We start from the raw sequence: 25315 nt of genomic DNA on the forward strand, positions 1-25315 counted from the left end.
CGTACCCTGGCCCGGGTCAGCTTCATCTTTGCAGGGACAGTAGGGGAGGGAACAGGACTAGAAACATGAGTAGGAAGCCTGATGTGTGGCCAGGTCCAAATCTCATCTCAGACCAATTCCCTCATTGAACCTCACTAAGCAACAACGTTTGCTGGTCCTTTAGCCTATTTCTCAATTGGCTGATATTCAGAATAGAGAGGTCTATGATTTATTGCTCACTTAAACCTCAACATGGTAGAGTGGTAATTCTGTTTTTTTAGCTATTATATTACAATGAACACTTTTTTAATTTATTTGGCAAGTGTGTTATATAACTTAAATATATTTTTTTTTCAATATCACGGTCTGCTCAAAACTAAATGGTAGTTCTAGAGCAGAGGCCTACCCTAAATTTTTCTTGATGCTTATAGCCATGCAGATATATGAACTCTCAGAACCAAAAGTGTGTTTGCATAAAATTCACATGTACCTTTCTATACTGAATGGTCTGTTCTTATGCAACTTCCAGTGATGCACTTTATTATCATGATCTTTGCTGTCCTTTATTAATCCCATTGGCTAAGTGTACATTTCCTATTGGTGTGTCTCTAAGTCAAGGTGAAGGTAGCTACCATACTTCAGAACTCAGAAGGAAGTCTATTTTGTTTAAATCAGACCTCCTTATGAGGCTGCCTAACAGTGATAGATTTTGTTGTTGAGCTTCAGTTCATGAAAAGTGCATTAAAACCTTGAGCTGAGCCATCTTTCTGAGGCAGCAGTTGGGTCATTGCAATTTGGCAGGCACTTTAGATGTGTGTGTGATTTTATGCTGGAGTCGCTTAATTCATCCCAGCCCTTCAAAGGGGAAAGGAAGTACGATTCCGTGGGTATCGTCTGTTAATGTGTCAACTGCCTGCGTATATTGTTTTATCCTCCTAACAAGCTTGTGTGATAGGTAATATTTTCCCAACATTAAAGGTGAGAAATTTGAGGCTTAGGAAATCTAAACAATTTGGTCAAGAACACACAGTAAGGGATGGAGTTGAGATGCAAAGTCAGACCCGTCTTACTCGAAAGCATATGATTATTATAGTGCATGGGGAGTTAAAAAAGAAAGAACACTACAAGGGGCAGACTCATAATATAAGTGATTAAAATGGAATGGGGTATAAGAAATAATGCACTTGCTCTTATTTTTCTTGAATCCCATGGCTCTTGATCTATCTTTTGTTGAGGTTCAGGGAAATCGCTAGTTATGCGGTGGCAAATGTGTTTCCCTTTCATCTTTACCCTACTCTGAACAAAGAGGGAGAGTCAGGGACAGAGGCAGAGGAAAACCTGGTGATAAACGGCAAACAACACTCAGACTTTGCCTCTGGTAGCCAACAGGGAGTGGTGGAGACCTCGTACCTTTCTCCTCCAGTCCGCTCTGGCCTTTCCCTGTGTTTCAGAAATGTTATCCCAGTCTTTCTAAATCTCACCATTTTCAAAAGAACTTAGAAATCTAACCATTCAGGAGAGCCCTTCTGACTCTTAAATGTTGAAAACTAAGTCGCGTTAGAAAAATTGCCATGCCTACCCCTCCTTTAAGAGACAAAATAATGTACCTCTGAGGGCCTGATCCAGTTGTAGGTTCTGTTTATAACTTTCATATTGTACAACGCAGCTGATGAGTATCTATTGGAGAAAAATAATCAACAGAAAAAAAAAATCAAACCGGAAACCAGCTTTCATTACTCTTCCAAGAGGTGTGACCCCTAGATTCAGTATCGTCTGTTTAACGTGTCCCTCTGGGGTACACACGTGACTCCCACTCCTTTCTGCCTTTCACCAGAGTGGAGATGAAACCTGAGTGTCAAGGACACTTGGATCTTAGATGCCTGCACACTTGTTTCGGTGCATTCCCTGGATAACCTGGCTGGCTGGTGAGCAGAGGGGCTGTGGCTCCTCAGGAGTCATCCTTGGGCAGCTGAACCAGAAGCGCATCCTGCTGCCTACTTAGGAAGGGGTCTCTGCTTACAGCTAACTTTCTAAGGTGGTTGCCTCTTGGTGTTCTGCTGCAGAAAGCTTCTTGAAATCAGCACAAAGTAGAGGGGCAAGAAATCCATCTATGTTCGAGGGTTTGGGGAGCTGTTTTTCTCTATTCTTTCAGATGAAGCTTGGTAGATAGCTTCACGGCACTCATTTAATTCCTTGTCATTTAATTCCATTACTCTCTTCCCTCTTTTAAGTTTTACTCTCTTCTGGCCTTAATCACTGCCTTAAAAGACTCAAAGTATCACCGAGCATAGATGTGACTCGTTAGCAACAGTAAGATTACTGCTAGCTGATGAGATGCGGGCGCTCTGACGTGGCTTGATGGTGTCTTCCCTGACGGCCTCTGAGCCTCTGGACCGAGGTCAGGTAGAGGCATGGCACAGACCACCCGCTTCCAGACAGCCACTGCTCTTCTGCTGGAGAGGGGTGTCTGCCGCAGAAAGCAGGGCAGTTAGCCGCAGGACACACTCAGGAAATAAAGGATTTTATTTATCTTTATTTTGAGTCAATGGTTTTCTAAATCCCCTACATGCAATTATGCCATCGTCAAGGAAACTTTTGCCAGGGGGTCTGGGGAGGGCCCTTTGGGCAAGAGAGAAAATATTCTCTAAGATTTAGCATGTTTATGAACCTTAAACATGCTCTCTCTTTGTTTGTGTACGTTGAGCGCTGAGAGTCTATCTGAGCATTCAAAGGTTTCTGTCTCGGCAAAAATCACTGAAGTATTAGAGAGCGGACCAGCTGGTTGATATTTTAAAGTGCTTTGATGCCAAATATTTCCTGTTTTTCTCTTGCTCAGACTGAATTTCATTTTCATTCCAACTGTTTCATCCTTCTAAACTTCCGCCATTCCTCCTTACCTCCTCATCTGCATTACTTAAATATGTCCGATCTAAGCCCACTTTCCCCCCACCATTGGCCTGATCCTTCCCAAATAAGGCAGCACTGTCTGTCCTGAAGGACACATAATAATTCCTCTGCCTCCAGTCACTTGGGCAGTTTGTCAAGGACTGACTGTGGATGTTGATTTGGAAATATTACATGGGAATGTTCCTTATTTCTTCTTTCTTAGTTGAGAAAACTGTGTGTTTGTTTTCATCTGTCATTGGCAACGATATTTAGTATAGTTTTTTTTTCAGTGCCCCATAATTTTCCAATCACTGTCACAAGCATCACTTTCTTACCTTCACCATCACCCTGCAAGTTCAGTGATGCCATCCCTGTCTTACACACAAGGAAGCTCTACCCCAAGGATTTGCGACTTGTCCCAGGATTTGCAGGGTGCACAACTAGCACTTAGATCCATGTCTGCTGGTTCCATTACTGTTGAGGTGTAGAGGAGGAGGCAAGACCATGAAAATGAGTTTCTCTGGAATTCTGGCATCTTTGATAAGTCAAGGGTTACAATGGTGTCTAATAGGAATCAAATTGTTCAAAGAACTGGTAATGAGATAGTATAGTGTCCACCTCTAGGACTTCAGTTTGAATCTAGTCAAAATAAAAAACAGAGTGGGTAGAGAACCTTGGTAATGGGTTACTAAACTTCTCGCCTCCAGGTCTACAGAGCAAGTTCTCCTTGGGGTACATAGGCTTGTTGGCAATTATCCCAAATACTGTTTCAGTAGACTACTTGAAATAAACTAATGGCCACAGTCCCCTGAGACATTGTTGTGGTCCACACTTTCCAAAGCACTCTCCCAAAGCAAAATCATAGCAAAAAATGTAAAAGCAATAAATGACCCATGGACAAAGTTGTTACACCCTGCACTCAAGTGTTGCTTGCTGAGAAGTACAAAGATGCTTTTCCCATGATGTCAGGTGAACATTTTTTGAACCACCTATATGGAGAAAGACAGAAAACAGAAATGCCTCTTCTGCCTTCACAATGTTCACGATCTAGTCTGACTAGGGAAAAGAATCGTTCCATTAGAAAGACTGAAATAAATCAACAAACCACTGATTTTATTGTTGAATGGATGCTGGAGAGGTTGGGGGATAACTGGAAGATAGACCTAGTTCATCGAAGATGGCTCTAGGAGGGCACGCACGTAGAACTGTACTTAGCTCTGTACACCTATGTGTAGCGACTGGGAAAGCTGGACTCTGACAGAGGGAAGTCTCTTCTCCAGACAGAAAGGGTACCTCATTCAGTGCTGGTCTGAGCCAGGCTGAGGAGATCTGTTCTGTCTTTGGGTCGTTACTGGATCAGTGATCCCTAATGATCAGCCAGTTCATTCCCTGGAGCATATATTGACTCTCCATCACACTGGTATTTAATTTACTCTGGAATCCATAGTTCATGCTGAGTTAGATCTGTGATAGAGTCCTGAGAAGCCTTCTGTGGCAGGGAAGTCCCAAGGCTTTCACTGACTATCCAGGGATTATCCAAGGGCTATATTAGAGCTTGACTACAGATGCATTTTGATGGGCACAGAAGGGCCTAGATTCTCCTGAGCCATCATCATTTTACTTCGAAAGCAAAGAAGGGGGCCAGAGAAACTAGCTTTGGGGTATGCTAAGTGTTAAGGTCTTATTGAAACACATGTGCACACACATGCACACACATGTGGGCCTGCGTACACACGCAACTCCACTTCCCTAGCAATGTGTTCCCTAGACTTCTGGATGAAATCACTTAGCATCTTTTTATCACTGGATAAAGTTGTAGCACACCCATAAAGAAGAGAGAAGAAGGAATGTGCCCTTTAAGTGCCACAGTATAAACACTTCTTCATATTGTGTATGGATTTATTATAAACTCCGTGGATAATCTGTGTGTCTAAAGCTCCCACCGTATCATAGAGGAGCGGCAGCTTCCTAGTTTCTCATGGGTATTTCCCCCTAATTGGCTGAAACTTACTTTACTTTAAAATTTGGTAGGGATAGTACATTCAAGTAAATGAAAATAAAATGTGTACTCTAATCTATCACAAGGGGATGCAGCTTTGAAATAATTCTCAATGCAGGTATGTTGGATGCCTTTCCAAAGGCATGAGTCAGCTCCCTGGGACATATTTTCAAGTCCCCCATTTGGATGACTTTTACTTATCGTACCCGGGGCCCAGGGAAATTCTTCTTCTTTTCATACTTCTGCTGGGACGCCCAGATTACTCTCCCCAATAGTGACTTGGACGCCAACACGGAGGCCAGAAGGCCTGCCTTCTTACGTGTTGCAGCTGTTTTAATTTCCCTTTTTGCCCCCCCCCCCCTTGCTTTTATTATGGTGGTTAGGGGTAGGTCAGAATCAACCTTTTGAATTAGAAATGCTGATAAGATCCAAGAGAGAACGTTACAGTGGCGACAGCTGACACAGAGGAGGACCATAAACTATCACCTGGAGGAAATAACCTAGCCGCAACTACTATCTCCAGGACACACACACCCCACCGCCTGCGAGCAGACAGGCGCTGCTGATGTACTGGCATCTGCTGGCCATTTTGTTTACGGGAACTAGGAAAGGAAAAATGAGCCCCTGTTTCCGGATGTTCAGCCCAAGATGATGACTCGGTAGATTCTCCTTGCAGGTAAACCAGGAGAGCTCTGTTAATCACCATTTATCACTCAAGGGACTCAAGTGTCTCGCATATGCCCTGGAGCCCCAAGACTGAGATATTCATTGCTTTGCAATGCTCTTCACTTCTCTCATTGCATCTAATGTAATAAACTCAAGTCCTGGCATCAGAGTGATGTCTGCTGGCTTTTAGAGTCCCAAGCCTTCAGCAAGTATAGGATTCACTCCACAGAACTAGATAAGTTTTCAGAAAGAAATGTCATATCATTATAATTTTAATAACTTTACAACTTCACTCCATCTCTTCCATTACCAGGCGATTCCTGGCTACCGTCATCTCTTGCCAGAAGCCTCTAATTTATTTCTCGGAATCCGCAGCTGCCCACCTTCAAACAGTTGTTATATTGAATTGATTTTAGTATCTAAACTACCCTTAATGGACCCGAGATAGATTAGTTCATGCCTAAATTGGATGAATTTGTATATATTTTGTCTTTTCTGATTAGAAATGTGCTCTGTCTGTCAGGTAACAGTTGACTGCGCCGGTACAGCCTCCCCGTGTGATCCTCCTCCTCATATTTGAGTTATTCTGACCATAGTAACAGAAACTCGCGGTCAAAAACTAAAGGAAAAAAAAAATCATGGCTAGCTTTAAATTGCCTGAGATTTCATAACAAAGGTCAGCAAACTTTTTCTGTCAAGAAGCAGAGAGTAAATATCTTAGGCTTGTAGTCCACATGATCTCTGTTGCGACTGCTTGACACTGCTGTTGTAGGGCAAAAGCAGCCAAAGACAGTACATAAATGCATGAGCACAGCTGTGTCCCAATAAAACTTTATTTACACAAACAGGCAAGGGCAAGACTTGGCCCCGAGTTTGCTGAACTCTGCTTCAGGCCATCCTGCCTCCTACGTGTACAAGTCCATTCTCCCAAGGCACCGTAAAAATACAATCATCTACATTGTGTTTTCTGATCATCTCAGTGTGCTTAATCTCTCCATTCTGAAATATGTATACGAAATCTTTTTCTTTTTTTTATCAGCTAGAAAGGGTTATAGTGTGTAGCCTGGGAATTCCTCCATGGGAATGACTGAGAACGCCTTACGTAGTAAACCAAGAGTTCTTGGCTGAGGCTTATTATTCACACGGGCCCATTTACCTTGAAGCAATAATGCTAACTCGGTCTGTCACTTGAAAGATACGTAAATAGTAAAGCACTTTGGAGACTCATTGAAGGTTTCCTTCCCACCATGGAAGAGGTCTTGACAGGTTCCTGGCTGTTTGCTGGTCTCCCTTCCATATGGGGGCCGCTGCTCCCCCTTAGGCTGGAGTCTCCAGTTCTCAGAGAGGGAGGCCCTCCTTTGAAACCTCTCAGTATTGATTATGCCTCTTGATGGAAACTGACTAGAATTACCTCGTCTGCAGTGGAGGGTCATGGGACTACATCGTATTTGGGAATATCAGCTAACGTCATTGTGCCCCGGGGCGATGCACTGGGAGACCTTCCTAGGGGTAGCAGCAAGCAGTGATAAGAGAAGGGGGCTACCGAGGGAAAATAACGCAGGACTTGTGTTCTAGACCTGCCACTTTCTGGCTGTGTGAGCTTGCATTGCCAAGTTTACATCTGTGGAAAGGCACTTGAACACAACACAGAGCAGGAGGGAGTCAGCTCATCCACACATGTTCATTGCTCATCCTGTGCTCTGAGGGCCAGAGCACAATTGTAGACCAAATGTGTAAAAATTCACACATGTGCACATCCGGGCATGCACTCGTGTACACGTCTGCATTGTATGTGGTGTGTGTCTGTGGTGTGTGTGTGCATACATCGCTCACAGAAGGAGTGTTCTGAGGAGTCAGTTGGACTATGTATAAGTGTTATGGGACAGTTTCCGTCATGCAGGACATGCTTGATGGATGTCCATTGTGTGAGTGAAGTTTTGCACTCCCTGCTACAGAGTTTCCAGCAGTGACACTATTCATACTATAGGCCAGATAGTTCTTTGTCGTGTATTGGTAGATACTGAGCACCATTTCTGACCTGTACCCTCTAAATACCATTAGCACTCCAGCCCCAGTTGTGACGACCAAAAATGTCTCCAGGCATTGCCAAGTGTCCCTGGGCACAAAATCAACCCCAGCTGAAACCGATGTCCTAGTGGTACCAAGGCATTAATGTAAGGAGGTGGTTCCCGACTTTAGCAAGTATCTGAATCACCTAGAGAGCTTGTGACAAATACAGATTTCTGGGCCCCACACCGGGGTTTCTGATCCAGAGTCTGGTTTTAGATCTAAGAATTTGCATTTCTAACAAGTTCCCAAGGACCACACTTTGTAAGCAGGCAGGTCAGAGATTCTGCAAGAATTCTTGGTGATTTAAAAGATGCTTCCTAATTTTGAGGATTATAACATTGTTAGTCTGAGCACAGGGTTTAAGTTCCCTTCATTAAGGCCGCTGGGTGGTTCCTCACAGCTGCGGTAGAGATTTGGGAGAGAAGCAAGGCGTTTATGGGAGATGCTCAGCCTGCACTGGGTTTCAGTCAGCACTGCCCTGCCAGCTGTCACCTGAATCCTGCCAGGAGACTGCTCCAGGCCTTGGCACAACACTGGGGCTCCTACGGAAATGAACTTTAATTTTTGCTCTGTAGTCATACTTAACTACCAAGCGAGGCAGTGTGACATTGGGGTCTGTGGATACGAAGTGAATGTTCAGGGTGGATTTGAAGGACATGATGACCCAGGATGCTGATGTGACCTGTGCCTGTTAGAGCCCGGGCTCTGGCTTGCCTCTTACTTGCTCCAGCTGTCTTGTCCTTCCTTGAGTCTCCTCTTCAGGTCAGAGTTCCTGTTGTCCTGTCATCCAGGCTCTTTCTCTCTCTCCCTTGTTTTTTCTTTGGTGGGAGTTAGAGATGGAGCTGTCTGGAGCTACTTATCAGTCTTATCTCTTTGGGCCCTCTGTTAGTATTTCAGTCTGTGGATCTAATCCGCTTTAATTGGTTGACCTCGTGCAACCAGACATCAGCAAAACAACAGAAGAAACCTAACTGCAGCCAGGGGGAACGGTGGGATGCAATTTTGCTGGGTGGGTGCAAAGGTCATGGAGACCTGTGCAGATTTAGGAAAATAGAATTGATTTCCAAGCCATTTAACATGAATTTTCTAGGTACAATCTGCACAGATTCTGGAGTCAATGGTTGTGATTAACCGACAGGTATTTCAAGTACACAGAGCGTGTCGTGTAGGGCGTGTGCAAAACCTCCGACTCACCCATCATCTGTCACACAATTTCTCACCCAGTTCTCCTCACTATCTTTACTATCATCACCATCTTCACCCCCGCCGTGAACATTATGTTGATAGCATCCTTAGCAGAGCTCTTCATAATTTGCCAAGATGTTATTCAGTTCTCTTAAGTACCATTGAACACAGGTATAATTATTATTGTTGCCTTTGTCTTATTCTCATTTTTCATACAAACAGTTGAGACCTGTTTATGATCACCTGGGCCACAAGATACGGAGCCTTGACTGGGCTCAGCTCTTCTGTTTCTGAGTCTTAAAGGCTTCTGGTACCCAGAGCAGACATTTTTTTCTCGCCTCCCTTCCTTTCCTGCCGTGCAGCCACACGTAAGCTCCTTAAGGAAAGGAGACGGGGTCAATGTCATGGGATGATAGTGAAAGTCCAAACCCACTCCCCGCTGCACAGCGTGGGGTCTTGTCACTTCGAGTGATTCCTGGTAGTCATTATTCTCTATCATCGGTTTCTGGAGGCAGAGACCTGATCTCTTACATCTCTTGAATCCCCTCAGAGCACATGGCTTTGCACACCGGAAGTGCACATTTACTGCTTATTGTCCCAGGTTCTAGAACAAAGAGACCGTCACATTGAAAGAACGGACTGATGATCTTCCTGAAAGACAGTTGATTGTCATGAAGAGAACCTGTACGTGTTCTGCTCGATGCGGGGTCTTTTATCCTAACGAACTTCAATAAAATCCTCCCTCAGTCAGAAATTATCGGATGAATCAATCGTACCGCATCTTTTTGTATTTTACAGATTGCATATCTAAAGGACAGTGAAACTATATGTTTTGCCTAAGATTTATTGCAAAAAATTCTGAATATACATGACCAATTCTCTGCTTTATCCCATACTGTTCAAATCCTGGGTAGCCTCCCATGGTATAAAAACTTATTAGCACAGTTTTTTTTCTATCACAACCACATATTCTAATTCATTACTCATTTATTCACTTGTCCATTAATTTAACAAGCATTTACTGAGCACCTGTTAGGATCTCTACATTTGAAATATGCAGGAGTAGTTTAAGCAGACAGGTTAGGCAGGTTATGCAGACAAGAAGTATATAATATGTAATGTATATGTCATCTTATGTGAATAACTCAGTTGCAGCATGTAATACATATGACAGAAACGTAACAAGGTGGAAAAATCCATGGGCTTCAAAGGCAGGTAGACCTGTATTCTGATCTTAAATGTATCTCATATTAGTTATGTGAATGCCCCATTCTCTGAATCGTCATCTTTTTAACCTATAAAACCTGGAGGGTAATCATGGGAATTTAAAAATTATTCTATTAAAAAATATTTCCCGAGCACCTACTCTGTCATCCAGATTGTCTGAGTTATGCTGCAGTAACAAAAGCTTCAAATATTTGGTGTCATAAAGCAACCAAGCTTTGTTTCTCACATGTCCCACACCCATCGCAGATTGGCCATGACCAGGAATTTGCAGGGTGCAGTGGTTCAGAGAAAATGGGAGAACTCTGGCAGGTCTCACGCCCGCCATTGGAGGGTGGCTCAGGAGTGACACCCAATTTATTGGTCAACCCGGGTCTGTTAACCCTGTACTCCACAAGGGGACCCAGGAGATCTCTCTTACTATGAGCCCATAATGGAGGAGAACTACCAAAAAATGGTAAACTGTGACACTGATCACTTTATTTACTCTAACCCAGACTTTGAAGTGGGTATGGCAGTGTCTGGACCCAAGAGGGATCACCTGTTCTCTCTCCTTGTGTCATTGCCCAGCACTGAACTCACATTCCGGGGGAAGCCGAGGAGTTGAGAGTTGAGAACTGCTTCCTTTGTGTTTCATCCTGGCATATGTTTGAGAGCCCCGGTTCTGTTTCTGTCAGCTGCAATGTTCTAAAATAGCAGATGGCGCATTTTGCCTTCCCCTGGGGCGCTCTGGAATGAATGAAGAGATCACCTTCAGGGAGATCATCACTCCTGAGGACTTTTCTCGCCCCTGTGCATTTCTGCTCCTGAAATCTGACCCTGGTGTTGGTAGCATCTCTTGGGTCACCTCCATAGCAATAACTGTAATGTGGCTGGCGGAAGATCAGAAGGCTGGAGCCGAATTAATTTGAGGAGCCAGGTGGGCTCATAAACAGTCATTATTGTTGAAGAATGACTTACTGGCTATTTAAAGACAGCTGTTTTCTGTACTGCTCAGTTTCTTCCTGAATGCACTTGAGGATTCTTTGGTAAAGTCTTCTGATTTACCACTTGTCTTTGTTTTTAATATCGAGGAAGAACGTAGATTGAAGTGATTGCCTTGGTAGCAACTTTAGTGGTGATGGGTGTGGAGTTATTAAAATTTATAGTCATGCTGTTTTTGCAGCTACACTTTGCTTGTCTTGGAGAAGCTTATAAAAGGCATCAAGGAATGTGGAGAGAGAGCAACTACCAGATTGTGGCCGGAAATCAACTGGGCAAATGTTTCTTTGTGTTCTATTTGCTAAAATTTACATTTATTTGTACAATATTTCTTAATGACAGCATTGCCAAACCAACCAGTCCTTAGTTTGAGCCACTGCTTTCAACTATGCTAGTTGAGGGAGAAGAAAGTGAAAAGATGCCTGCCATTTATTGAGATCCCAAAGTATGCGCAGCCACAGGTCAGGTGCCTCACACCTGTGTGTTCTCCTAAAATCCTCGCTGCAATCTGCCTGTCTCCCTCCACGCATCCCTTTACAGAAGAAACACCAGAAGTTAAACAGCCTGCCCGAGGTCCTACAGCTTTAAGAGCCAGAGGTATTATCTGAACCGTGCTATGCTAAAACCCATGTTTATCACATCAAACCAATTAATTTCTCCAGTAATCACAGAGTGTTTTAAATGGTCAAATGATTGGATGGTTCCTTCTCCTGATCTCATGCATCCCTTATATTTGTATAATATGTTATTATTTCATATCATTTCAGCCTTATAACAGCCCCCTGAAGTATGTAAAGCTAGTATCCTGTCCCTGTGATGTGTGATCAAGAAACGGGTTCAGAAAAGTTAAGTAACTTGCCCAAGGTTGGTCAGGGCTGACTCCAAAGCCAGTGCTCTTTATCTCTCACACCTTCTCTTCCCTAGACACATGAGCCAGCAGAGTTTATTTTCATGGCAGCTGAGCATGATGGATTCAAGCCTGGGCAACTCTATGGGTATTTTCCACAAGGCTTATAATGAATTGAGACAAAGCAGTTAGCCACAGATTATAATGCCACTGTGGTCCATTGACAAATGACAAGGAGGTTGCAGTAATGAAATCTTATTACTGCGAGTAGAGAGACCACATCTGAGGTCTAACACAGCCACATTTACCACTGCAGGAAACACTGTGAAACATCTGGATAAGGGTCTCCACTGACACTGGCTGCGTGCTAGCAGGATTAAGAAGATCTCTCTGAAATGCTGATTGCAATGGCAAATGTGTGGTGCCTAAGATAAGGACCAAATATTTATTCTGGCAGAGATTAAATCTTTTCTTTTCCTGAATCGATTATGGATCTTGCAGAAAATCTGCCCAAGAATATATCTCGCTGATCAGCCTACTCAGTGAGCCAGAGCTGTCCTTTGCTACTGCTGTTGCTGAAAAGCTGCAGAAGGCTGGTTTAAAGGTCTCCTCTCTCCCCCTAAGACCGTTCTCCATCTATGATTAATTAGTGACTCTGCGGTGAATAGAATCACCAGCAGTCCTTTCCACGCTTCCATGATTTATATAGTCGTTTCTCACTGAAGAACAGTCGTAGAATAAACAGCTCACATTTGTGGGGTGGGTGGAGGAGTGATGGTGTCTGCAGCCATGGTTCCTTCACTCCTCCAGTCCTTCCATTCTGCTAAAAGGGTTCTGACTCAGGTTATTAGAGCTCTGCGTGTTTAGGCATGAGAGTGATTAGGTACCAATACACACACACACACACACACACACACATCCTTAGAAATGAATGCCAACTCTTGAAGTAAGAGAAAGCAGAAAAGTCATATTGCCATTTCTGAAGCCCGAGAGAATTAAGAAAAAAAAGAATAAAATGGATCATAATATTATTAGTTATGAGCATGAGTGATGCAAAAGAACCCATCATCAGGTTCATTTATCCATGCATCATGTTTTAATAGTAGGTACTTTGTTTAGTGCTGGAGATGTAGAGATAAAGAAAAAAAAAGCTGAGAACACAATGTCACAATAAACAGGGATTTAAGAAATCCTGTTTCTTAGAAACTTAAGAAAATGAATATGTTGAGTCACCATCTGGGGAGGCACCTGAATCACTTTTCCCAGAGAAGAGAGTGGGAATTATAGACAAAATTTTACAGTGGGTACCATGCTATCCAGGACACAAAGGAAGCAGTGATGTCCCCCCTGTATCTCAGTATCCCTGCGTGCTGAAAGCAACCTTTTGATCAGCCTATATTCCTACTTTTGAAGATTAAGTCTCCTGGGTACTTACTCATTATTTTATTGGGCACAAGATGTGTTCACATCCTAAAGGAAAATTGGCACAGTGAGGAAAGCTTGTCTTTTGGAAAAATAAATGCAGTGTACTAAACTGTAGGGAAAACAGTGCCTAAAATCTCACCAGAAGTCTTCATTTATTGACTTTAAGCATAGTGAGTGTTTAATAACTATTGTATTTATATATTGACTGAATGAACCAAATTACAACACTTGAGATGCAGCGAAATTTTTCCTACGTCTTAGTTTATGTGGATTCTGAGCTTCCTTCCCCCATATCCTTCTCCCCCTGTCCTCTCCTCCTCTTCCTCTTTCTCCTTCTTCTTGAATATAAGGAAATAGAGGATGACATTGACAACGTGAACAAATATTGTGACTCAGTCGCGTAGAACATAAGAATCCCAGCGGAATTTTATTATTTTTGAAAGTCCAACCGACTGTTTAGCCAACAAGCCAGACAACTAGAGAAACGGAGAGAGATGTCTCTCTTCTCTCCTGGCCCATTCCTCCTGACACCTTGCATGCTGACACCTTTCAGAGAGGTTGCGAAAGACTGAATGCGTCTGATCAATGCGGTTACTTTTCATTTACGTCTCATTCTGAATACTAATCCCAACTCTGAGTCATAACCAACTATTGAAGGAGAAGAGTAAGGGTTTTAACAGCATTATTGTTTATATTTCAGTGTTTCTGGGCACTTCCCAGGAGGTGGCTGACGTCACCACCACCACCATCACCGCAATCATTTTCATTGCCATAATGGTGCTCTTCTGGAAGTCATTATGTTTTCCCTCCCAGAAGCCTTTTGAGGGCCACAGAGGTTCTCTTCTGCTGTGTAACATAAAGCTATGGCACCGAATATTGTCTCCCTCTTAGCATTAACTGTAGGAATAGGGCTGCCAGTGTGGGAAGGGTGGCGGCATCTGACTCAGAAAACTCCAGCTCAGTTTCACTGGCCTCAGATACATTTTCCACGTGCTTTAGACCTACGGGAAGTATCACCGGGCATAAGTCTGTAATCCTAGCCTCTGTGGTTTTGGCTCCTAACCATTCTGCACACTCCTGCTTGGCCTTGACTGCTCCAAAATGTGCAAGCAGGCTTGTGGTTCCTCTTTCGTCTTAAATCTGAATCATGGCGTGATCTACGTCCAGTGTCTTATTAGCCTCTCCTAGAGAACAGGCCTAATTCATCTCACAGAAATGAACCTTGCAGTGTCACTACTCACTTGTTAGGTAGTCCTGTGGTCCCAGCTTTGATATCTGTTGAGGGCAATCAAGTGATGTAACCTGTGCAGTGTGGCCTCTGGGAGCAATTTGGGTGGTTTTTGTACCGTTGGTTTTTATGTTCGGGATGAAAGCCCATGGAGAAATGTAGGATGCTATTATTAACTCCAAGCTGACAGCTCTCTGCGGGTACCTGGAGACTCACTGTTAGTTGGAGGATCAACTTTAAAGGGAGAAAAGCTTGTGGTTGGTGATAACTATGCTTTTTGTACTTCCTATTATAGGAACAAGGGAAAATTGGAGTTGTCTTCAACATCGGCACAGTTGACATCTCCATCAAAGAGGATCGAACCCCCGTAAATGATGGCAAATACCACGTGGTGCGATTCACCAGGAACGGCGGCAACGCCACACTTCAGGTGGACAACTGGCCAGTGAACGAGCATTATCCCACAGGTACCTGTTTTACTCTCAATGACCACACTCTTTTGCTCTCCCGTTCTTAATTCTAACTGATGATTTTCTCATGACTGTCACCTATCATTAAAACACACATTCATGTTTTTAGGATGAGAAGATAACGTTATTTCTTTAGGACTTGATCCAGTATAGGGAGCTTCTGGAGACTTACGAACTATGCACTGAATACCTTTTTTTTTTAATCCATCTGACGAATTGATGCCTGACTGGTTCATATCAGAGAAAATAAGTATGGGTTTTCCAGGGCACTGCGAATGGCAAGCAGTGGAGGGAAGGGGCACCGTCTCTAAAATAAGCTAGTGTCGGTAATCATGGAATAATCAATTTCAGATCTGGACTTCATGGTGCCGTTCAGGCAGGCATGGTTGAACATGCAGATGGCCAGACAGGACAGAAAGATTGTGAAAGGAAGTTTACTGAACTTGAAATGGTGAACATCAAGTCAGGGTCACAATGAGAGAAAACCTAAGGGTGGACACTTCATTCATTGGATTGACTTTGCCAATTTTTTTCTCTCCCTTTTTTTTTTTTTTTCAGCGATTGGTTCTAGTAGGTATTTTAATGGCAGGCTTGCTGGTGTGGGAGGGAGAGGGGTTAATCATCTGTTTAAATTTTATAGTCAAGGAGCATTCGCCAACAAACTCCCAGAGCCAGATGGCCAAATCAAGGGCAATGGGAAGAAAGGTTGTCTTCTTTAAAAAAGATCATTCAAGTAACTCCTTAGCTTTCCCTTTCATCTCTCACTTCTCCCAGGAAAGAGCTCTGCACCCTGATCATAAGAGTGCTGGGAACGGAAGGGAAGATACTTTGGCTAAAGGCTTTGCTCCATAAATGCATTGCATTGTGGATGTAAGAGACCAGCTCAGAATATTGAACTTTTCATTGGTGCAGGCGTGATGCTGTGTCTTAACTCTCTGTCTCCTACACTCCAATCTGCCCATGATTTTCCCACTCTTACCATCTCTCTTCCTTTATAGTGAGGTGGGCACGGAGGTGAGCAAGGCAGAAGCACGTCTCCAGAAGTCTCAGAGCTGCTTAGCTAATGATCATCACACTTGTGAGAAACACATCAAGTAAATTCGCCTTTTTGGCCCAAGAATTTTGAATTACTTGAAGGCATGCTTTCATGCCTACATCAGCATTCATTTTCTTCAAAAACCAGTCAGAAGTAACTATGCTACTGGGTTTTTTTTCCTTTATTAGCCAGAGTCTTCCTGAATCTTTTTTTTAAAGAATTATGGGAACATTCACAAACAGCATACAAGACCCCCAAAGTACTGATGCAAAAAGCCCCACCCACTCATTTATCCACCATCTCAGTCTCTGGACCATATCCAGCTCAGCTTTTGCTGGGAGTCTCTTGTCATACTCTTTGCCCTTCTTAGATGAAGGCACAAAAATGACCTTACGCGTTTATCTTTGAGCCTTTGAAGAATGCCGGAGGTGTTAGCAGCTACTGTGAATTCCCATCGCCACTGGACACTAATAGACCTGATGTTTAAATGCTTCTTGCTTAAAAACTCCAGGGGGTGAGGGGTGGGAGGACTCAAAATAGCCTGAGATCTTAAGAGCTGTTCATTTGTTCGTAGGAAAAATCAATCCCTCTCCGTGTGTATTACCATTGGCCCTGCTACCGCCGCTGGAGGGTTTGTTGTGTTTCTGTTAGGAATTTCAAAGATCCTAAATTGACCACTTGCCCTGAGCCAATATAGGATCCGCAAGTTTGCTTCCAGCCCTGAGAAAGCTCTTTCATGGTCATTTAAGGCCACATATATGTGAGAAAACCAGTGACCCTTGCTGTGTGCTTACCTCTTTGTATCTTTAGTTCCAAATTACGGGTTGCTTCCTGTGTTTTCAAAACAGAATAAACCTCTCTTTAACGTCATTGCTTCTCCCTGAAAACTGTTATTGCTAGTAACTGTTGGTAACTGTTATTTAGTAATAATATGTGTTATTATTACAGGACATGATCCAGTGTAACAGTTACAAGCAGGGGCTTTGAAGTCAACTGGCTGGAGTTGGGATCTTGGTGCCATTAGCTGTAATTCTGAGGCACGCTAGATTAAGACCTTGAAATGCCCTAAGGACTGAAATAGTTGGTGCCTCTCCCCACGTATAGTGCAACATACAACAACTGTAAAATAAGTGTTAAGAATTTCTAACAGTTTCGATGTTTCTTCTCCGATGATCACTGCCGTGCTTTCAAAATATACCAGACTCTTTCTCCCCACATTCTTATTTGTTAGTCTCTCTGCTTTCTTGGTTCTCTAGGTCAGTGCTTATCCTCCTCATTTGGTGATCCAGTTCCAAACCTGAGGCAAGATATTGAACCTCCGCAGTCTGTTTCCTAGTCTGTACAATGGGGTAATGATAGCACTTACTTTCCAGGGCTGATGTGATTATGCATGTAAAATACCCAGCATGAATGCTGGGCCAGTTAAGTCAATACCCAAGGAATGTTAGCTTTGAGGATTACAGAACATTTGAGTAGCATTTTTTTAATATCATGAATTCCTTCATACAGACCACTTCATTTTGACTAATAAATAGCCTAAAAATTGGGGAGGATAGATATATTTATTCTCCATCTCAAATTTAAAATGAGACCCAGGGAACTATGATGTCTTTTCGGAGGTCATGAGATAATAGTAAATGAGGGACAGAACTAGGACCAGATTCTGTTCCCAGCTGCGCACAATTTCCAGTATTGCTTGCGCGGCAAATGGAGGGATATTTTGAAAAATGCATAGATAGAAATGAGCATCTTTCTTGTGTCATCTTAGATTTACTCGTTTTCTTAAGGTGTCATATTACAAAGATGAGTGCTAATAACCCCACAAAGGTGGTCATTGTGAGAGTGGAGTTGAAAAATCCTCTTTTAAAAAAGAAAAGATCCTTTAGTTATGCTAAAAGAGTCATTTGTAATGCGAACAAGCTGTCCTCCCGAGACAGAGACAACGGTGGCAATGTGCTTCCATGAAGCAATTGAAAGAATATTGAGTATTTAAAGGAATTATCACTTTACTTCGTTGCCTAGGTTGGAAAACGGTATTGAGAAGTGCAGCATTCTCGCTGGACTAGGCCTTCCTAGAAGTGGCCCACCTTTTCAGCTCTGGATTCTTTATTTTCTCTCCCATCTGCTTCCCATGCTATTGAAAGGATCCATTTAACTCAATTTAAAGCATCCTTGGAGCAATCTGGCAATGTTTATTTAATTTATTTAAAACGTAAGAACAAAATCTAGGCATCAAAGAACATAGCCACCTGCTCGGGCAATCTTGACACAGTCTCTGTAAAAGGGACGTACCCAGGCATTCCTTTTTCCCAGTCATTCTGTTTTATTGATAGTGGTAAGTGTAGAAACTACCAAGAGGCATTCACTTGTGCTACCTGTCTGTAGCTAATGTTTAAACAGTAAAGAAATATCAAGTAGATGCCAGGAAAGATATTCACTTTCATCGTCTCCTTCTGAGGGCACGCTCTCAGGGAGCTGTTCCTGCTCACCAGGTCCCTGGGCATCAGGGTGAATGGGTCACCTCCAGAATCTTCTCATGGGCATTTATAGGATTTTGTGTGGCTCTGCTGAAGCATTCCACTGTGAAATATTTAGAAACTAGCTGGGCCCAGGGCATGTAGCATTGGCTTTTTGTGAATCAGGAAGGATCCAAAATGAAAATAGTTCTCTAGCCCTCCGAATCCTGTATCACTTAATTCTGGCCGATAGAGCTCAAAAGCAACTTCTTTCTTTGAACCTGAAAATAGAAAGGCTAAGGAACAGGAGAGGGAAGTAAAAGAAGAATCAGCCCAGAGTTAGCATCCAGGCACTGACAAATGTTCCTTATAAAGCTTCTAACTGCTGTCTCGACACAATGCAGTGGTGGGGACAGGGGAGGAGAGGTGAAAGGTGACTTGAGCATGAGGTATTAATTTTAGCCCCAGTGCTGGATCCCCCGGGAGGCTGAGCTGACTGGGATTATTAAAGATCCTCTCTCTACTGTGACTAGGTGGCTGGTTATGTCACCAGGACTTTTCGAGCCCTGAACATGGTACAGTCAAGGGCTTTTTAGGTCAGAGCCAGGCTTCCTGGGAAATGAAGACTGATGAGTAGCTTGAGCATGTAAGGCTTTCCATCTTCCCACAGCAGGTGGTGCTGAGGAGAGCAGCGGCTCATTGTTTTTCTTTCTTCCTTGATATTGCATACCAAGTGTGTGAAAGTGCACTTGATTGGGTTCCCCTTTCTCCTCCAGTAAAATAAATGCCCACTGGTGACCTCAGCTGAAGTCCTGTTTGATCACCCAACTCAGATCGTGGAAAGGAGGTAGATGTGGTTTCCCTTCAAGGACCCTAGATTAGGAACCTCTCTCTTTATATCTGAATATATCAAATGCCACAGAACTTTGTCTTTATAGGGACTGAAAGTAAAATCATTGCTACAGTGCTTGCCGATGCGCAAAACGCCTTCATGTGCCTCACTACATCCGAGCCTCACTCCCTCGGGTTCAGTATTATTACCACACACTCATATTAAGCTTGCATTGTTGAGGCTCTCAGAGGCTAAATAACTTACCCAGTATCACACAGCATGAGGGACAGACCCAAGATTCCTATCCTGGTCCTCACATTGCATCACCTCCAATTTCTTTCTCACTTTCCTATTTCTCAGAGTCGTCATTTTATTGATACCGACCCTAGGTTATTAGGTTTTTTTTTTTATTTTTTCCATTACATTATTCTCAAATAGAAGTCCTTGCCTGGACTAGTTTGTTCAGTATGGTTTCTCAGCCTTGGCACTACTGGGATTTCGGCCTGGATAACTCTTTGCTGGGGGAGGCCGAGCTGTGCATTGTGGAAGGCCTGGCAGGATCCCTGACTTCCACGCACTAGAGGCCAGTAGCGTGTCTCCGCAAATGCCACATGTCTGCTGGGGGGCAAAACTGCCCCCATTTGAGAATTACTGAGTTACAGGATGTCTCCATCATATTGTATGTCAAATGCTTTCATTAGTCTTTCATTGTATACATGAGGATAAGAGAAATTTTTTTGGTAGACATCTCAGCCTAGATTATTGAGACTTTGAAGGGTTAAAAACAAGTCTGTGGACTTGACATGATGCTGAAGTTTCTCAGGCCTTGGGTTTTCATTAATTCCTAGCCAGGAGCTTTTCTTTCCTTCTCTTTCGTCTTTGCCTGCAAACATTTGAGGCCCTGCCAGATCTGAAGCTCACGTTAAACAAGCCCCAGCTACCTGCTCGTTCATCCGTTCAGGACTAGTGTTACTTTCTGTTCAACTGGAGAGAAAAAAAATGTAGATAGTGAAGTCCTGCAAAAGGAATAAGAAGTATAAACACAATCCAAAGGGAAAGCCATGTTTGAGCATGATTTCAAGACTTGCAGGGATGTAACGGCGACAGAGAGAGGCTCCCTTAATGAATGTGTTTGAACATTGCTAAGTACATTTTAAAACCCTCTTGTAAATGAGTTCTTCAAATACTCAGTCACAAAATGTATCAATTAGTCAACCAAACCAGTGCATGCTGAATACCGGCATTAATAAATATTCATTTCCATCCCCCACCCCCCAATTTGTTAAGAATGAATTAGGATTCACAGGTAGGTGATTTCTGTTTCCAAGGGACTTTCAACTTATCAGGGTTGGTCTTTGGTGAAAAAAAATTTTTTTCTTAAATCTTTTCAATAGATACTTTTGTGTGTGTGTGTGTGTGTGTGTGTGTGTGTGTGTGTGTGTGTGTGTGTGTGTGTGTGTGTGTGTGTGGAGCCGTATTCTTTAATCTGGCTGCAAATGACATTCCTTTAGGAACTTTTAAGAAAACTCCGTGAGTGCTCTGGCCCTGGTCCCAAGTGATTTAATTTAATTGGTCTGGGGTGTGGTCCACGGATCAGCAGCATCAGTATCACCTGGGGGCTTGTTAAAAATGCAAGCTCTTGGGCTCCACCCCAGACCTACTGAATCGGAATCTGCATTTTCACCAGCTCCCCAGGTCATTCACGTGCATAGTAAATTGTGAGAAGCACAGGTCCAGGCTTCCATATTTTTGGAAGCTCCCAAAGTGGTTCTATACGCAGCTAGGTTTGAGAATCCCGATTCTTAGAAAACTAAGAATGTCTCTTTTTCTCCATTCAGACTGAGTGCTGACGCTATTCAACATGGCAGCCACTAACCACACATAGCCACACTTGCGATGCGATTGGTATGACTGGGGCCCTGAAGGTTTGCTTTTATTGTGCAATTAATATGTCCCAGGCACTGAGGGCTTTAAATACATTTTCTCCTTCAATCCTCAGGCTAACACTATGAGGCTGGTGGCTGGTGGCTGGTATTGGATGGTGCAGGACTAGAATATGCTCTCTCTGATTTCCTTTCGTCTGTTTTATATAATGTAAATCTTCATTTACACCATTAATAAAATAATAGGTATTTCATATACCTTCTGAACTCATCTAATGTATTTTGTCATTATGCAGTCACTGGGATAATAAGTCCACTCAAGGCACGGGGTGGTTGTCCCAGAGATGTAGAGAATGGCAGATGCCACCATCTCTCAGCCAAACTCATCCAAACGGTGGTGGCTGCTCTTTGTCGAGCATTTACTGCATACTCCCTACTTCTTGCTCAATACTTCGTTTAACTTTAGGATAACCCTTGAAGTCAGTGCTAATTCTATCCCCAATTTACAGATTAAGAATAGCTCCGAGAGCTCAGGCACTTGCCTAGATCACAGCAGAAGTGGGAATGCTGGTGTTCCAACCCAGACCACCTGACTTGAGAGCCCCAGTTTTAATCACTCTCTGCTCCTTCCATGGGTTTGCTTTAATACCCTCAAACACTTGCAAGCCCCAGAAATTCTGGTCTTATCCCAAGTCTTGACAATTTAGAATTGTTCTCTCCAGTTGGAAGTCAGCACTTCCCTGGGCATTTATGACATTTGCCTTCCTCTACATCATCGCTTAGGCCTTTGGGGACTCTGGTAGTGTCTTTCCTTTCATGATCCCACTTTACCTTCTAGCACCATATCTAAGCAGAGAGGAAGAACTTTATTAAATGAAGTCTGTTTTACTGTTTAACGGTCTTGCTTGAAGAGTGGGAGAGTAGCAAGACGGTGCTCAGTATTTTTCCTTTAATTTTAGTTTTATCAGGCAAACCTCCTTTCTCTTCTGTGAATTCCCAGCCACAAGATAAATAGCCTTGTATCTTACAAGTTAAATACAATTACTGCTATCAAACCTAGAGCCTTTCTCTCCCTGTAAATGTATCTTAGAAGCTGATAAGAGTTTCAAGGCAAACTGAGCCTCTGGCTAATGCTAAAATTAAAACTAACCACCCAGAAGACAAAAAGACAAAGATATATACATTGATGTGTATGCAAATTATGTATTTACATATATTTACATATATGTGATCATCCCATGGAGGAGAAGAACATTTCTGATAGAGGGAAAGGAGATGTGTGTCTCCATATAGCATATGGGCACATGTGGCATATGCTTCTGAGGCGTTAGGCTGACATATGACTCAAGGTTACTTGTAAAATAATGAAGTAACACGCAAAGGAGCTTGTTGTAATGATAAAAATTTACATCGGATAATATGATGGGAATTATAGGAACTAAAGGTATTTATGCAGAATTCATTTGTGAACAGGTCAGTGCTTTTGGTCTGCAGGGTTGTTAACAAAAAGAAAAATTTTTCTGGACAATTCTAGAGTACTTTATAAGATGCACACCTTGGTCTTGGGTCTTGGTTTATGTTTTTGTCATCTTTAGTAGACTCTCTTGGGATTTAGGAAAGGTGGATTTTTACTAACTGAAAGATATGTGATAATTGTTTATTTAACCACAGTTAAATATTATACAGATTGTAGTCTCGGGACTCAGTCAAAGAAGAGAAATTGGAGGGTCACTCTAGGCACTATTTAGCCAGGGATGTCAGAAAAAGGATTTCTTAATTTCTATGAGTAATGAGTACATTTATATTAAACCAAATCCACGGAATGACATTTTCAAGATCAGAAACACAGTGTGGTCACAATTGTATGTGATTTTCAAATTATGTTCATTTGAGGTAGCATGACATACAAATACTAATAACGTCTTACTCTATGCAAGGCCTTTGTAACAACACGAATTCTTCTGAATTAAAGCAATCATCAAATATTGCATAATTTCAAAGCTGGGCTAAGTGAATTACACGGTGGGTTTTTTTTTGTCCTTTTGTCACAGAAAGCTCTAGTTTAAGGAGTAAATGAAATTATGGCCTGCAGAATGTGTCTTTAATTATGAAAATCTAGAATTATCATCCTAACCTAAAACACAATTACCCTGTACTGTTTTCTCTCTGCCAAGAGTTATGTGAGCATCCAATTTCCTAAAACCCACCCAAGAGTGTAGCTTTATTTATAGGAAAACTTTCCATTTTTCAGTCTCCTCAATTTAAGTTTTACACAAGTTTACTGGGCCCCTGTAGTGACTTAAAGCCTAAAAAGAATGTTAAGCTTCTTAGAGGAAGATGGTAATAAATATCCAGTAATAACAATATATATTCATATACAGTATGTCGTTTATAATTCTATAAAGCACAGAGGGTAATGAAAGGTGCTCTAAACTGTTTAAACCACTCAATCGATTGTAATCATATTGCAGCTCATCTCAAAGAGATAAAAACCTTCCACTCCTCCCTGTCAATACCCCAGCAGGCTGAAGAAAGGGGAAAGGAGGGTCAGAGGGGGAAGGACAGGGGAGTGAAGGACAAAAAGGCACTTTCAATCCTCAGTTCATGGAGTCAACGTGGATTGAATTAGATTCCCGGTGATAGTTACAGTTTGCCCCATGAGCTGCGTCTCTTTTTCACATGGTACGTTTACAGCCTTACGGTAAGTCCCTGATGCTCTGTGTTGGCCGGGATGGAGGGGTTCGCCAAATGCTGATGGTGGAGATACAGTGCTGCATAAGCACGCTTAGGGCCCAGGTGCAGAATTTAAAACCGACAATTCAAGCCAAAAGCTAAAGGTTATAGCAAAACAAGTGGATAATGGGCCAGGAAAAAAATTTTATATGGCATTTTCAAACAGCAGAAACACTTCAAAAGTCTTTTTATTAACTGATGTTGCCTTTTATACAAAAAAAAAATATATATGTTATTAATCCCTCATACTCTATACATGTTGTGGGTTTGAGTGGAGTAATCTCCTTATAAATTCATTCATCCACCATTCAACTACTATTTATTCAAAATCTCTTTTACATGTGAATCCATGCTAGGTGATGAGTATATGATGGGAAATAAAACATAGCCCCTGCCCTCAAGGATCTTATAGTCTAGTGGAAGAGAAATGCATGTACACAAGAAGACAGTTTTAATACTTATATCATGCAGTTTATTCAGTACCAGGTACTGAACTGAGTTCTTATATTAAATCTTCACAATAGTTTATGAGGTAGAGGCTATTTTTACCATCATTTTACAAATGGAAGTATGGAGGTTTATGGCATTAAATCCTAGGGTCATAAGCTAGTACATGAAGACCTGGAATTCAAGCCTGTAGCTCTTAGAAGACAAACCTAATGCTTCTATGCTCTACACTGCATTGTGTCTGAAGTTCCAAATAGTGCAAGAGGGTGCTCTCAGTCAGGTGAGATCTGGGTTCAGCAGCACATGTTAGTGCCTGATGGAGCCTGAGGACCAGACAAGCGTGGGCATGGGATGGAATCTGGGCTGTGACTTTGGGCTTTCTAGGACAATGCTAACAAATTCTACCTAGACATACACAAGCATGAACTGTGACATGACAACCTACGCCTTTCACACTGAGGAAATTAATGGGCGGGCATCCTTCATCCATTGTTTCACTTAGTGTAACCTGCTCGATGATTGCAGGAGAGAAATATCAGTCTCCCTCTTTTACAAATAAATAAACCAAGGCTCAGGGAATTTGAACACATTTGTTGTAGTCACAGTGCCAGAGAGTGTCAGCATTGGGGTTCTACACAGATGTGTTTTTCCTGCTCCCCTATCCCTTTCCGTTACCCTACTTTTCCGTCTGTATCCCAGGAGCTTTCCAGTTGGCACTGTATGTGAAACTCAAATTCATTTGGTTGACAGATATAAATTCATATGCAGACTTACCATTGTTTCTCACGTCGCAGAGCATGCAGTACTCTCTGCAATCACATTATTAAACATTTACTAGAAATGTGCTTCTGCTTGATGCACAGTCGCCAGGCCCAGTGTTTAATTAAACTAGATTTGTCTTCATTTCAATCACATCATAGAAGTGTGAATTTTTCAGAGTTCAGTGGTGCAATCTTAATTCCAAATGC

General features: G+C 42.5%; 1 protein-coding gene across 14 annotated transcripts in view; it reads left to right on the forward strand.

Moving 5' to 3' along the window:
* Window positions 1-25315, forward strand: part of NRXN3 (neurexin 3) — a 1622069-nt gene that overhangs the window by 1413261 nt on the left and 183493 nt on the right. For all 14 annotated transcript variants that reach the window (XM_072963522.1, XM_072963513.1, XM_072963517.1 and 11 more), the window contains one exon: window positions 14786-14957. In XM_072963522.1, the coding sequence (XP_072819623.1) occupies window positions 14786-14957 (172 nt within the window). The remainder of the gene's footprint in view (window positions 1-14785; window positions 14958-25315) is intronic.

The sequence above is a fragment of the Vicugna pacos genome, chromosome 6 (assembly GCF_048564905.1).
Source record: "Vicugna pacos chromosome 6, VicPac4, whole genome shotgun sequence".
NCBI lineage: Eukaryota > Metazoa > Chordata > Mammalia > Artiodactyla > Camelidae > Vicugna > Vicugna pacos.